The 15110-nt window shown below is 41.5% G+C and overlaps 1 protein-coding gene across 2 annotated transcripts in view; it reads left to right on the forward strand.

The window, feature by feature from the left end:
- The window catches only part of LOC139579485 (neuronal acetylcholine receptor subunit alpha-7-like), an 84275-nt gene that overhangs the window by 56014 nt on the left and 13151 nt on the right, over window positions 1–15110 (forward strand). For both annotated transcript variants that reach the window (XM_071408179.1, XM_071408180.1), the window contains 3 exons: window positions 504–613; window positions 13572–13651; window positions 14637–14804. In XM_071408179.1, coding sequence (XP_071264280.1) covers window positions 504–613; window positions 13572–13651; window positions 14637–14804 — 358 coding nt within the window. The remainder of the gene's footprint in view (window positions 1–503; window positions 614–13571; window positions 13652–14636; window positions 14805–15110) is intronic.

Here is a 15110-nt window from a genome sequence, read left to right on the forward strand (position 1 = left end):
TGTTTGATTGAAAGTATTTTGAAGCTAATTACAGAACTGTCAAGGAGCCTAATGTGTTTTACATACAGTACAGAAGGCCTGTGAATGGATCAGTGTATTTTTGAATTGTCAATGTAAAAACTCTGATCTCTCATCTCCTTCTCTCCTCCATTCTTTGTTTCTTTCTGCCTCTCCTCCATTCTCCTCCTCTTCTCTCCTCTCTCTTCTAGCACTGGACAGATACTTACCTCTCCTCCTCTTCTCTCCTCTCTCTTCTAGCACTGGACATATACTTACCTCTCCTCCTCTTCTCTCCTCTCTCTTCTAGCACTGGACGTATACTTACCTCTCCTCCTCTTCTCTCCTCTCTCTTCTAGCACTGGACATATACTTACCTCTCCTCCTCTTCTCTCCTCTCTCTTCTAGCACTGGACATATACTTACCTCTCCTCCTCTTCTCTCCTCTCTCTTCTAGCACTGGACATATACTTACCTCTCCTCCTCTTCTCTCCTCTCTCTTCTAGCACTGGACAGATACTTACCTCTCCTGGAACCCAGAGAACTACCCAGGTGTTCAGAACCTTCGTTTCCCCTCCAATCAGATCTGGGTTCCTGATATCCTCCTCTACAACAGGTAGGCCCTCACTGCCACGGTCTCAACCAATAAGCATAGAGCTATGATGTATGAATGGCTTATGTTACTGTAATCTACTGTATTCTAGTATGTGAAAAATAGGTCTGGCAAGATTTGGACAGTAGCCTATGTATGTCAGGAGAATGAGCTGAAGTTGACAAAACAAACTGAACCAATGTCTGCAGTAGAAGTAAGCAGATGTTTCTGGATTTCAGGGATACAGTATTTTCAACCTAACTTCCATTTCCCCTGAGAAACGGAAGTGGGGACTCCGCTCAGGCGTCTTTCCCACGCCTGCTACGTTACGTTAGCAGTAGCAGGCTACTGGTGTTTAATGTTCTCCTAGAGGAGTTCAATTGATACACTTTAGTCCACTAAGTAACCCATTTGTAGACAGACAACTCCCTTGTGGTTTGATTTCACCCTTGGTCAGAGCGTGGACTAATGAAATGACTACGAATTGATTGCCTGCAGGACATAAATAAACCACAATACCCATGAGGCTTTGCATCTGTGGCCCATTGCCATGATGGGTAATATGTAGGAAGTAGCTGGATGACGAAATCAGTGTTTGTGTATTGTCCACTTAACAGGGATAGAATTACCAAGGGATTCCACTGAAAGTTGACATAATATTGTAGACAAAAAAATTAACAGCTGAAACAGTGCATCTACTCATTAATTTCCTTCGATTGATTTTACTTGTCTTTTTTGCTTTTTTCTTACAAACTCACCAAACTATAGTCTCTGCAAAACATCTAACCTGGCTTGTAGCCTCTATCTCTCCTGTCCCTGTACGCCACTGTGTTGTCAGTAGCAGGATCCAGTCCATGGAGATAAATGGAGAGGTAATATGGTTCTGTACAGCTCACTGCTTCAGGGAGCGCTCTAGCAGAACCACTCCCACAGTGCCTTACAGATGGTGATGTCAGCCATTTTGTTTTCTTCAATGAACCATGAATCGTAACTCTGCCCCCGCCTGCTCTCAATGGTGCCGGACCTAGTTAATAACTGATACAGTTAGTAGATAGACATGGATGTTGATGGTATGGTAGATTTCATACAATACTGATATAGCATAAGGGATAGACCCCGCAAAAATAATTAGGATGATATGGTACATTTCAAACAACAGCGTTTTAGTGCTGAAACATCGGCTAGTACTGAGGTTGCTGGCTGTCTGACGCCGGTACGGGAATCATACTGACGTCTAGGAACATGTCACCTGGCGATTACCGACTGTGACAGGGTAGAAGTAGACAACAATACCCACAGTCTGTTTGAGACCTGTCTAGGGGACAGGATGTGCGTGTGTCAAGGGGACAGGATGTGTGTGTGTTTCTTGCCCTCTTCCGTTGAGCTGTCAGACTGGGTTGGGTTGAAGGAACCAGCCAGGGAACCTGGGACCTCTGAGGTAGCTGACAGTGTTAAGTTTCAAGGTTTAATGTCACATGCACAAGTACAGTGAAAGGCCTTTCTTGCAGCTCTAACCCCAACAATGTAGTAATCAATAACAATGTAGTGATCAATAACAATGTAGTGATCAATAACAATGTAGTGATCAATAACAATGTAGTGATCAATAACAATGTAGTGATCAATAACAATGTAGTAATCAATAACAATGTAGTGATCAATAATAGTGATCAATAACAATGTAGTGATCAATAACAATGTAGTAATCAATAACAGCGTAGTAATCAATAACAATAACAATAACAATGTAGTGATCAATAACAAGGTAGTGATCAATAACAATGTAGTAATCAATAACAATGTAGTAATCAATAACAATGTAGTAATCAATAACAATGTAGTAATCAATAACAATGTAGTGATCAATAACAATGTAGTGATCAATAACAATGTGGTAATCAATAACAATGTAGTGATCAATAACAATGTAGTGATCAATAAAAATGTGGTAATCAATAACAATAACAATGTAGTAATCAATAACAATGTAATAATCAATAACAATGTAGTAATCAATAACAATGTAGTGATCAATAACAATGTAGTAATCAATAACACTGTAGTAATCAATAACAATAACAATAACAATGTAGTAATCAATAACAATGTAATAATCAATAACAATGTAGTGATCAATAACAATGTAGTGATCAATAACAATGTAGTAATCAATAACAATGTAGTAATCAATAACAATGTAGTGATCAATAACAATGTAGTGATCAATAACAATGTAGTGATCAATAACAATGTAGTGATCAATTCAATGTAGTGATCAATAACAATGTAGTGATCAATAACAATGTAGTGATCAATAGCAATAACAATAACAATGTAGTGATCAATAACAATGTAGTGATCAATAACACTGTAGTGATCAATAACAATGTGGTGATCAATAACAATGTGGTGATCAATAACAATGTAGTGATCAATAACAATGTAGTGATCAATAACAATGCAGTGATCAATAACCATGTAGTGATCAATAACAATGTAGTGATCAATAACAATGTGGTGATCAATAACAATGTGGTGATCAATAACAATGTAGTGATCAATAACAATGTAGTGATCAATAACAATGTAGTGATCAATAACAATATAGTGATCAATAAAAATGTAGTGATCAATAGCAATAACAATAACAATGTAGTGATCAATAACAATGTAGTGATCAATAACAATGTAGTGATCAATAACAATGTGGTGATCAATAACAATGTGGTGATCAATAACAATGTAGTGATCAATAACAATGTAGTGATCAATAACAATGTAGTGATCAATAACAATGTAGTGATCAATAAAAATGTAATGATCAATAGCAATAACAATAACAATGTAGTGATCAATAACAATGTAGTGATCAATAACAATGTAGTGATCAATAACAAGGTAGTGATCAATAACAAGGTAGTGATCAATAACAATGTAGTAATCAATAACAAAGAGGAAACAAAATCACACAATAAGAACATGAAGAACACACTATATACAGGGTCAGTTCCAGTACCATATTAATAATTTGCAGGGATACTGGAGTGATGGAGGTAGATATGTATAGGGGTAAGGTGACAGGGATACTGGAGTGATGGAGGTAGATATGTATAGGGGTAAGGTGACAGGGATACTGGAGTGATGGAGGTAGATATGTATAGGGGTAAGGTGACAGGGATACTGGAGTGATGGAGGTAGATATGTATAGGGGTAAGGGGACAGGGATACTGGAGTGATGGAGGTAGATATGTATAGGGGTAAGGGGACAGGGATACTGGAGTGATGGAGGTAGATATGTGTAGGGGTAAAGTGACAGGGATACTGGAGTGATGGAGGTAGATATGTATAGGGGTAAGGTGACAGGGGTACTGGAGTGATGGAGGTAGATATGTATAGGGGTAAAGTGACAGGGATACTGGAGTGATGGAGGTAGATATGTATAGGGGTAAGGTGACAGGGATACTGGAGTGATGGAGGTAGATATGTATAGGGGTAAGGGGACAGGGATACTGGAGTGATGGAGGTAGATATGTATAGGTGTAAGGTGACAGGGATACTGGAGTGATGGAGGTAGATATGTATAGGGGTAAGGTGACAGGGATACTGGAGTGATGGAGGTAGATATGTATAGGGGTAAGGTGACAGGGATACTGGAGTGATGGAGGTAGATATGTATAGAGGTAAGGTGACAGGGATACTGGAGTGATGGAGGTAGATATGTATAGGGGTAAGGGGACATGGATACTGGAGTGATGGAGGTAGATATGTATAGGGGTAAGGGGACATGGATACTGGAGTGATGGAGGTAGATATGTATAGGTGTAAGGTGACAGGGATACTGGAGTGATGGAGGTAGATATGTCTAGGGGTAAGGTGACAGGGATACTGGAGTGATGGAGGTAGATATGTATAGGGGTAAGGTGACAGGGATACTGGAGTGATGGAGGTAGATATGTATAGGGGTAAAGTGACAGGGATACTGGAGTGATGGAGGTAGATATGTATAGGGGTAAGGTGACAGGGATACTGGAGTGATGGAGGTAGATATGTATAGGGGTAAGGTGACAGGGATACTGGAGTGATGGTTGTAGATATGTATAGGGGTAAGGTGACAGGGATAGATGAGTGATGGTTGTAGATATGTATAGGGGTAAGGTGACAGGGATACTGGAGTGATGGAGGTAGATATGTATAGGGGTAAAGTGACAGGGATACTGGAGTGATGGAGGTAGATATGTATAGGGGTAAGGGGACATGGATACTGGAGTGATGGAGGTAGATATGTATAGGGGTAAGGTGACAGGGATACTGGAGTGATGGTTATAGATATGTATAGGGGTAAGGTGACAGGGATACTGGAGTGATGGAGGTAGATATGTATAGGGGTAAGGTGACAGGGATACTGGAGTGATGGTTATAGATATGTATAGGGGTAAGGTGACAGGGATACTGGAGTGATGGAGGTAGATATGTATAGGGGTAAGGGGACAGGGATACTGGAGTGATGGAGGTAGATATGTATAGGGGTAAGGGGACAGGGATACTGGAGTGATGGAGGTAGATATGTATAGGGGTAAGGGGACAGGGATACTGGAGTGATGGAGGTAGATATGTATAGGGGTAAGGGGACAGGGATACTGGAGTGATGGAGGTAGATATGTATAGGGGTAAGGTGACAGGGATACTGGAGTGATGGAGGTAGATATGTATAGGGGTAAGGTGACAGGGATAGATGAGTGATGGTTGTAGATATGTATAGGGGTAAGGTGACAGGGATAGATGAGTGATGGTTGTAGATATGTATAGGGGTAAGGTGACAGGGATACTGGAGTGATGGAGGTAGATATGTATAGGGGTAAAGTGACAGGGATACTGGAGTGATGGAGGTAGATATGTATAGGGGTAAGGGGACATGGATACTGGAGTGATGGAGGTAGATATGTATAGTGATGGAGGTAGATATGTATAGGGGTAAGGGGACAGGGATACTGGAGTGATGGAGGTAGATATGTATAAGTGTAAGGAGACAGGGATACTGGAGTGATGGAGGTAGATATGTATAGTGATGGAGGTAGATATGTATAAGTGGAAGGAGACAGGGATACTGGAGTGATGGAGGTAGATATGTATAGGGGTAAGGGGACAGGGATACTGGAGTGATGGAGGTAAATATGTATAGGGGGAAGGAGACAGGGATACTGGAGTGATGGAGGTAGATATGTATAGGGGTAAGGGTACAGGGATACTGGAGTGATGGAGGTAGATCTGTATAGGGGTAAGGTGACAGGGATACTGGAGTGATGGAGGTAGATAGGTGGAGGGGTAAGGTGACAGGGATACTGGAGTGATGGAGGTAGATATGTATAGGGGTAAGGTGACAGGGATACTGGAGTGATGGAGGTAGATATGTATAGGGAGAAGGAGACAGGGATACTGGAGTGATGGAGGTAGATATGTATAGAGGTAAGGTGACAGGGATACTGGAGTGATGGAGGTAGATATGTATAGGGAGAAGGTGACAGGGATACTGGAGTGATGGAGGTAGATATGTATAGGGGACAGGGATACTGGAGTGATGGAGGTAGATATGTATAGGGGTAAGGTGACAGGGATACTGGAGTGATGGAGGTAGATATGTATAGGGAGAAGGTGACAGGGATACTGGAGTGATGGAGGTAGATATGTATAGGGGACAGGGATACTGGAGTGATGGAGGTAGATATGTATAGGGGTAAGGTGACAGGGATACTGGAGTGATGGAGGTAGATATGTCTAGGGGTAAAGTGACAGGGATACTGGAGTGATGGAGGTAGATATGTATAGGGGTAAGGTGACAGGGATACTGGAGTGATGGAGGTAGATATGTATAGGGAGAAGGAGACAGGGATACTGGAGTGATGGAGGTAGATATGTTTAGGGGACATGGATACTGGAGTGATGGAGGTAGATATGTATAGGGGTAAGGTGACAGGGATACTGGAGTGATGGAGGTAGATATGTATAGGGGTAAAATGACGGGGATACTGGAGTGATGGAGGTAGATATGTATAGGGGTAAAGTGACAGGGATAATGGAGTGATGGAGGTAGATATGTATAGGAGTAAGGTGACAGGGATACTGGAGTGATGGAGGTAGATATGTATAGGGGTAAGGTGACAGGGATACTGTAGTGATGGAGGTAGATATGTATAGGGGTAAGGTGACAGGGATACTGGAGTGATGGAGGTAGATATGTATAGGGGTAAGGTGACAGGGATACTGGAGTGATGGAGGTAGATATGTATAGGGGTAAGGTGACAGGGATACTGGAGTGATGGAGGTAGATATGTATAGGGGTAAGGTGACAGGGATACTGGAGTGATGGAGGTAGATATGTATAGTGATGGAGGTAGATATGTATAAGGGTAAGGAGACAGGGATACTGGAGTGATGGAGGTAGATATGTATAGTGATGGAGGTAGATATGTATAGTGATGGAGGTAGATATGTATAGTGATGGAGGTAGATATGTATAAGGGAAAGGTGACAGGGATACTGGAGTGATGGAGGTAGATATGTATAGGGGTAAGGTGACAGGGATACTGGAGTGATGGAGGTAGATATGTATAGGGGTAAGGTGACTAGGCAACAGGATATTAGATAAATAGAGTAGCAGCAGCTTGTATGTGAGTGGTTGTGTATGTGCATAATGTGTGTGTGTGTGAGTGTGTGTGTGTGTGTGTGTGTGTGTGTGTGTGTGTGTGTGTGTGTGTGTGTGTGTGTGTGTGTGTGTGTGTGTGTGTGTGTGTGTGTGTGTGTGTGTGTGTGTGTGTGTGTGTGTGTGTGTGTGTGTGTGTGTGTGTGTGAGCATGTGTTTGTGTGAGCATGTGTTTGTGTGAGCATGTGTTTGTGTGAGCGTGTGTTTGTGTGAGCGTGTGTTTGTGTGAGCGTGTGTTTGTGTGAGCGTGTGTGTGTGTGTGTGTGTGTGTGTGTGTGTGTGTGTGTGTGTGTGTGTGTGTGTGTGTGTGTGTGTGTGTGTGTGTGTGTGTGTGTGTGTGTGTGTGTGTGTGTGTGTGTGTGTGTGTGTGTGTGCATAGAGACTGGATGGCAGGGGGTCCTGGATGGCAGGCAGCTCTGCCCCAGTGACGTACTGGGCTGTCCGCACCACCCTCTGTAGCACCATGCGATTGAAGGCGGTGCTATTACCACACCAAGCAGTGATGCAGCCAGTCAAGATGCTCTCAGTGGAACAGCTGTGGAACTTTTTGAGGATCTGAGAGCCCATGCCAAACCTTTTCACACTCCTGAGGGGGAAGAGGTGCTGTCACACTATTTTATGTCCTTAGGGATTTGGACACTGAGGACCTTGAAGCTCTCGACCCTGATTCAGCAGGACAGCCTGTGAAAACTGTCCACTTGTGTTTGCATCCCTGAGAGCTGAACCTCATTGCCTCAGGACCTCCGGAACAGGCTTCCAGATTAAGGCTAAACTTGCTTTGAGAAAACAGATTTCTGTTGCCTTATTTATCCAGGGAAATAGACAGAATATGGAGGGGAGAAGATGACGAAAATTCCAATTACATTTAAGAGAAGAGAATTAATACACATTTTCAGATGGGCTACACTTGCTTTGAAATGAGATATGTCACCTTTTTCTGTAGCCAGGAAGTTATTAAGAGTGTTGTTGTCACAGTTTAAGAAATGTTCCAACCATGCCGTATTCCCGTATGTCAGTATCACTCCAGAATAGTATGGACAGTATGTGACGGACAAAAAGTAACTCATTCCACTGGATCAGGGTTATGACTCTGAAGGAGAAGAAACAACACAGAACGTCTGCCTTTCTATTTGATCCAATAAAAGCCCAGAACACAACGGGGGGGAGCATGTACTAAAACCACCCACTGCAGAACCTTTTGTCTCACATGTCTCACTCCGACCCACCAGCACATTTTAACAGCGTCATTACAGTTGACGTTAAAAGCCGTTCTGACCCCGGAGCGTCATGCTGGTGGTAATTGTAAGTGTCAGTGGATGAAAGAGTCATTATAAAAAGAGAGAAGATGATGTCAATGCGTTGATGACTCACTCTCTCACTCCCTCCTTGGAATGGAGGACGGACAACAAGATAACATGCTGTTGATGGATGTCATGTGGTGTCTGTGCTACGTTGTTTAAGGTGATTGAGGTGTTCTTGATGAGGTGGCGTGTGTGTGTGTGTGTGTGTGTGTGTGTGTGTGTGTGTGTGTGTGTGTGTGTGTGTGTGTGTGTGTGTGTGTGTGTGTGTGTGTGTGTGTGTGTGTGTGTGTGTGTGTGTGTGTGTGTGTGTGAGCATGTGTGTGAGCATGTGTGTGTGAGCATGTGTGTGTGAGCATGTGTGAGTGTGCATGTGTGAGTGTGCATGTGTGAGTGAGCATGTGTGAGTGAGCATGTGTGTGTGAGCATGTGTGTGTGAGTGGTGTGAGCACGTGAGCGTGTGTGTGTGTGTGTGTGTGTGTGTGTGTGTGTGTGTGTGTCTAATAGGATGATACAGAACATTAAGCAGGTGATGGTCAGGATCAGCGATCACTAACATTATAGTCCTGGACAAAGAATAGATGGAGGGAGCTGAAGATTTACAGATGGGAAAAAAGGAAGGAAGAAAGAGAAGGAAGGAAGAAAGAAGGAAGGAACAAAAACAGGAAGAGGAACAGGAAGTCAGATATGTAGGAAAGGTCCGTTCCTGCAGATGACCTGTGTCTTTCCCTGTAATCGTTCTACCTGATCCTTTCCTCACATACAAGAGAGTGAGAAGGTGAGACATATGAAATAAATAAAACGTCCCTGTGAGATGTAGGTAAGATATTTCAATTTCTGCTCTCAACCTGCCATTGTGACTTCCCTGAGTATTGTAGAGCTATAGGCCCGCTGTCTTCATATCCAATACCATGGTGGCTTTAGTGTACCTGTCATATGAACCTATCGGACTCTCTGTCGTGACACAAGACATCAATCTGAGAAGATATTCCTTTCCTTCCTGAGAGTTCTCTGAGACCTAGATTCTGAACACCAGTCATTGTGTTTCTGTCTGTAGTGTTTTCACAGGATGAAGCAGGACGCACACACACACACAGCCACACACACACACACACACACACACACACACACACACATACACACACACACACACACACACACACACACACACACACACACACACACACACACACACACACACACACACACACACACACACACACACACACACACACACACACACACACACACACACACAGAGAGACACACACACACACAGACACAGACACACACACACAACATTGTCTACACAGTGTTTTGAGAGGACATTTCCTTAAGTAGTGTAGAGATTTGGAGAGGAGCTTCTACCTGAAGGAGGAAGCTGTGATATTGAAGGAATAAAGTGTTTGTATTCTGTACATGTATTCCCTTTGTCTGTCTGAAACCCAGTACAATGCTTTCCTTAAGGGATTTGTGATAAACATTATCTGTAATTTGAGCATACTTCCTTTTTGAGGTGTGTAACCTCCAGGCACCTTGTTGACCTTTGTGAAACAACTTCTGTTTGTTTGTGTAGCTCTGTATGATTCATATATCTTGTTTAATACGATTCGTTTAGACAAGATATATGAATCACATTTAACAAGATATATGAATCATATTAAACAAGATATATGAATCATATTAAACAAGATATATGAATCACATTGAACAAGATATATGAATCATATTAAACAAGATATATGAATCACATTGAACAAGATATATGAATCATATTAAACAAGATATATGAATCATATTAAACAAGATATATGAATCATAGTAAACAAGAAATATGAATCATATTAAATTGGATATATGATTCACATTAAACAACATATATGAATCACATTAAACGAGATATATGAATCACATTAAACAACATATATGAATCGTATTAAACAAGATATGTGAATCACATTAAACAAGATAAAGGAATCACATTAAACAAGATATATGAAACACATTAAACAAGATATATGAATCATATTAAACAAGATATATGAAACACATTAAACATGATATATGAATCATATTATACAATATATAAGAATCATATTAAACAAGATATATGAATCATATTAAACAAGATATATGAATCATATTAAACAAGGTATATGAATCATATTAAACAAGATATATGAATCATATTAAACAAGGTATATGAATCATATTAAACAAGATATATGAATCATATTAAACAGGATATATGAATCATATTATACAAGATATAATAATCATATTAAACAAGATATATGAATCATATTAAACAAGGTATATGAATCATATTAAACAAGATATATGAATCATATTAAACAGGATATATGAATCATATTATACAAGATATAAGAATCATATTAAACAAGATATATGAAACACATTAAACAAGATATATGAATCATACTAAACAGGATATATGAATCATATTAAACAGGATATATGAATCATATTAAACAGGATATATGAATCATATTATACAAGATATAAGAATCATATTAAACAAGATATATGAAACACATTAAACAAGATATATGAATCACATTAAACAAGATATATGAATCATACTAAACAGGATATATGAATCATATTAAATGAGATATATAAATCATATTAAACAACATATATGAATCGTATTAAACAGGATATATGAATCATATTAAATGAGATATATAAATCATATTAATGTGATTCATATATCTTGTTTAATATGATGTTGTGTGATTATTGATTCATAGTCATAAACCTACATGCGCTAGTTGGATTATGTAGTTAAAAAAACATTATTAATCAATTCATTAAATGACTAAATGTTGATTAAAACAGAGAAACACTGTACAAGGTACAACAGTGTGGATGGATGGTTTGAAGTGCAAGAAAACAAAACATTTTTTAAATGATTTATAACTTCCTAACCAGCATTAGTCATTTGTATTCAGCAGGCCTCTACAACGCTGCTAATTTATCAACCTTTATTCTTGGACAATGGACCGGGTGATTATCAGAGTGTGTTCTAAACGACCCTCTATTTCCTGTTCAGTGCACTACTTTTCACCAGGGCCCATAGGTCTAAAGTAGTGCACTATTTAGTGAATATGGTGCCATTTGGGTGGCAGTCAATGTTTGGATGAATCCTAACAACCAGGCCTGCAGCTTCCTCTAGTCTGAACAAATGGAACAATTATCATATCCGATTAGGACAGGGACATGCAGCAATACATCAACTTTAAATTATGTAAATTGTGATGTCTTCTTTTGGGTTTGGTTACAGTCGTTTTTTGTTGTTGCTTGCATTTAGCGCAAGGCTTGTTGCACGTCAGCCAATAATGTAGGTTGTTTTCAATCCACTTCCTGTTCTTGTGGCATCAGTCACGTGACCACTCATCATTTCAAAACAGACTAATGGACGTCTGCATGAATCAGGAGAATTTTTATCTTCTTTTTCTGGAAGATGAGCACTTTCATTTATTACTGATTGTTTCCCATTATGAGAGACAGTCTCTCAATCCTACCCTCTAGACACTAATGGTAGGATCTGATCTGGAGAAGCAATATTCACCAGTGAAGGTCAAAAGCCAATTTTCTCCAATCAATCACTCTTTTTCCCCCAAAATGTTTTAATATATATCTGGGCAGTAAGGATGGGATGCAGGGGGTGAGGAGGGATGCAGGGGGTGAGGAGGGATGCAGGGGGTGAGGAGGGATGCAGGGGGGTGGGGAGGGATGCGGGGGGTGAGGAGGAATGCGGAGATGAGGAGGAATGCGGGGGGTGAACAGGGATACGGGGGGTTAGTCCAGGCTGTAATATCTGTGATATATGGTGTTTGTTCGGATGTATTTCTGACGTATCTCAGTTTGATGGTAGTGTTTCTGAAGCCAGTCCCACCACACGCTGAGCCACCTCTGATGATGTATCTCAGTTTGATGGTAGTGTTTCTGAAGCCAGTCCCACCACACGCTGAGCCACCTCTGATGAAACCATTTCTGAAGGAGGACCGGATCAATAATATACACACTGTCTGTCTAGCTCAGTACTGAGCCCTCTGTCTAAGATATATCTCTCTCCTCCTCTCTCTGTTTCTCTCTCTGATTCTCTGTTTCTCTCTTCTCTCTCTCTTCTCTCTCTCTCTCTCTCTCTCTCTCCTCCTCTCTGTTTCTCCCTCTCTCTCTCTCTCTCTCTCTCTGTTTCTCTCTCTCTCTCTCTCCGCCTATCTCTGTTTCTCTCTGTTTCTCTCTCTCTCTCTCTCCTCCTCTCTCTGTTTCTCTCCTCTCTCTCTTCTCTCTCTCTCTCTCTCTCTCTCTCCTCCTCTCTGTTTCTCTCTCTCTCTCTCTCTCTCTCTCTGTTTCTCTCTCTCTCTCTCTCCGCCTATCTCTGTTTCTCTCTGTTTCTCTCTCTCTCTCTCCGCCTCTCTCTGTTTCTCTCTGTTTTTCTCTCTCTTCTCTCTCTCTCCTCTCTGTTTCTCTCTCTCTTCTCTCTCTCTCCTCTCTGTTTCTCTCTCTGTTTCTCTCTCTCTCTCTCCTCCTCTCCCTGTTTCTCTCTCTGTTTCTCTCTCTGTTTCATCCCCCCTCTATCCTTCTCTCTCTCCTCTCTCTCTCTCTCTCTCTCTCCTTCTCTATCCTTCTCTCTCTCCTCTCTCTCTCTCACCTTCTCTATCCTTCTCTCTCTCCTCTCTCTCTCTCTCCTCTCTGTTTCTCTCTCTGTTTCACCCCCCCTCTATCCTTCTCTCTCTCCTGTCTCTCTCTCTCCTCTCTGTTTCTCTCTCTGTTTCACCCCCCCCCTCTATCCTTCTCTCTCTCTCTCTCTCTCTCCTCTCTCTCTCTCTCCTTCTCTCTCTCCTCTCTCTGTTTTGCCCCCTCTCTTTGTTTCTATCTCCATGACAACAGACTTAGTTACCCTCCATACAACATCTATCAGATCATTCATCTGTGTCTCTTCACTTCTCTCCTCCAGTGCAGACGAGAGGTTTGATGCTACCTTCCACACCAACGTCCTGGTCAACTCCTCTGGATCCTGCCAGTACATTCCACCAGGTGGGTTACCAGGTTCCAGGGGTTACTGGGTCAACACTTGTGCTTTGAGGAGGGTTGCTTTAACCCAATGCTTAGCCACTATGAATCAGACCCCAGTCCCCCCAGTCATAGACTCTTCTCTCTGCTACCGAATGACAAGCGGTACCAGAGCGCCAAGTCTAGGACCAAAACGCTTCTTAACAGGTTCTACCCCCAATCTATAAGACAACTAATCAAATGGCCACCCAGACTATTACATTGACCCCCCCCCCCCTCCCCCCCATTTGTTTTTACACTGCTGCTACTCACTGTTTATTATCTATGTATAGTCCCATCACCCACTTTACCCCCACCTACATGGACAAATGACCTCTACTAACCTGTAGCCCCGCACACTGACCCCTATATATAGCCTCATTATTGTTATTTTATTGTGTTACTTTTTTATAGTTTTTTAAACTTTATTTGGTAAATATTTTCTTAACTCTTTCTTGAACTGCATTGTTGGTTAAGGGCTTGTAGGTAAGCATTTATCTGTAAGGTCTACACCTGTTGTATTCAGCATTTAACTGTAAGGTCTACACCTGTTGTATTCAGCATTTAACTGTAAGGTCTACACCTGTTGTATTCAGCATTTAACTGTAAGGCCTACACCTGTTGTATTCAGCATTTAACTGTAAGGTCTACACCTGTTGTATTCAGCATTTAACTGTAAGGCCTACACCTGTTGTATTCAGCATTTAACTGTAAGGTCTACACCTGTTGTATTCAGCATTTAACTGTAAGGTCTACACCTGTTGTATTCAGCATTTAACTGTAAGGTCTACACCTGTTGTATTCGACGCATGCGACTAATAAAGTTTGATTTGATATGAAGTGCATTAACTTGAATGTATACTCAGCAATAGAAAATCATCGACAGAAATCAACGATGGCAAAATGTGAATATGACAAGACTGCCCACTCCTCCTTCTCCACATCATCCTCTCCTCCTTCCCTCCCCCAGGTATCCTGAAGAGTACATGCTATATCGATGTTCGCTGGTTCCCCTTCGACGTCCAGAAGTGTGATCTGAAGTTTGGCTCGTGGACCTACAACGGCTGGCTGCTGGACCTCCAGATACTGGACGTCGACATCTCCTCATACATCCCCAACGGAGAGTGGGATCTCGTGGGTAAGAGACTGAAGGAGTGTCTCCCTGGAACTCTCTGGAGGACATGAGGTTCATGTTTTACAGCAGAGTCAGTGGTACGGTGGTCAACACTCCTCCTGGTGAGCTGCTGGGAGGGCAGGCCTTTGTTCCAGACCTGTCCACCACTAAGCAGACTGCATCGCTCTAGTCAAATCCAATCCATCTCTATTTATACTGCACATTCTGTACAATGTGGATTAGACATGCTGTACAATGTGGATTAGACATTCTGTACAATGTGGATTAGACATTCTGTACAATGTGGATTAGACATTCCATACAATGTGG

Source organism: Salvelinus alpinus, chromosome 6, assembly GCF_045679555.1.
Source record: "Salvelinus alpinus chromosome 6, SLU_Salpinus.1, whole genome shotgun sequence".
Classification (NCBI taxonomy): Eukaryota; Metazoa; Chordata; class Actinopteri; order Salmoniformes; family Salmonidae; genus Salvelinus; species Salvelinus alpinus.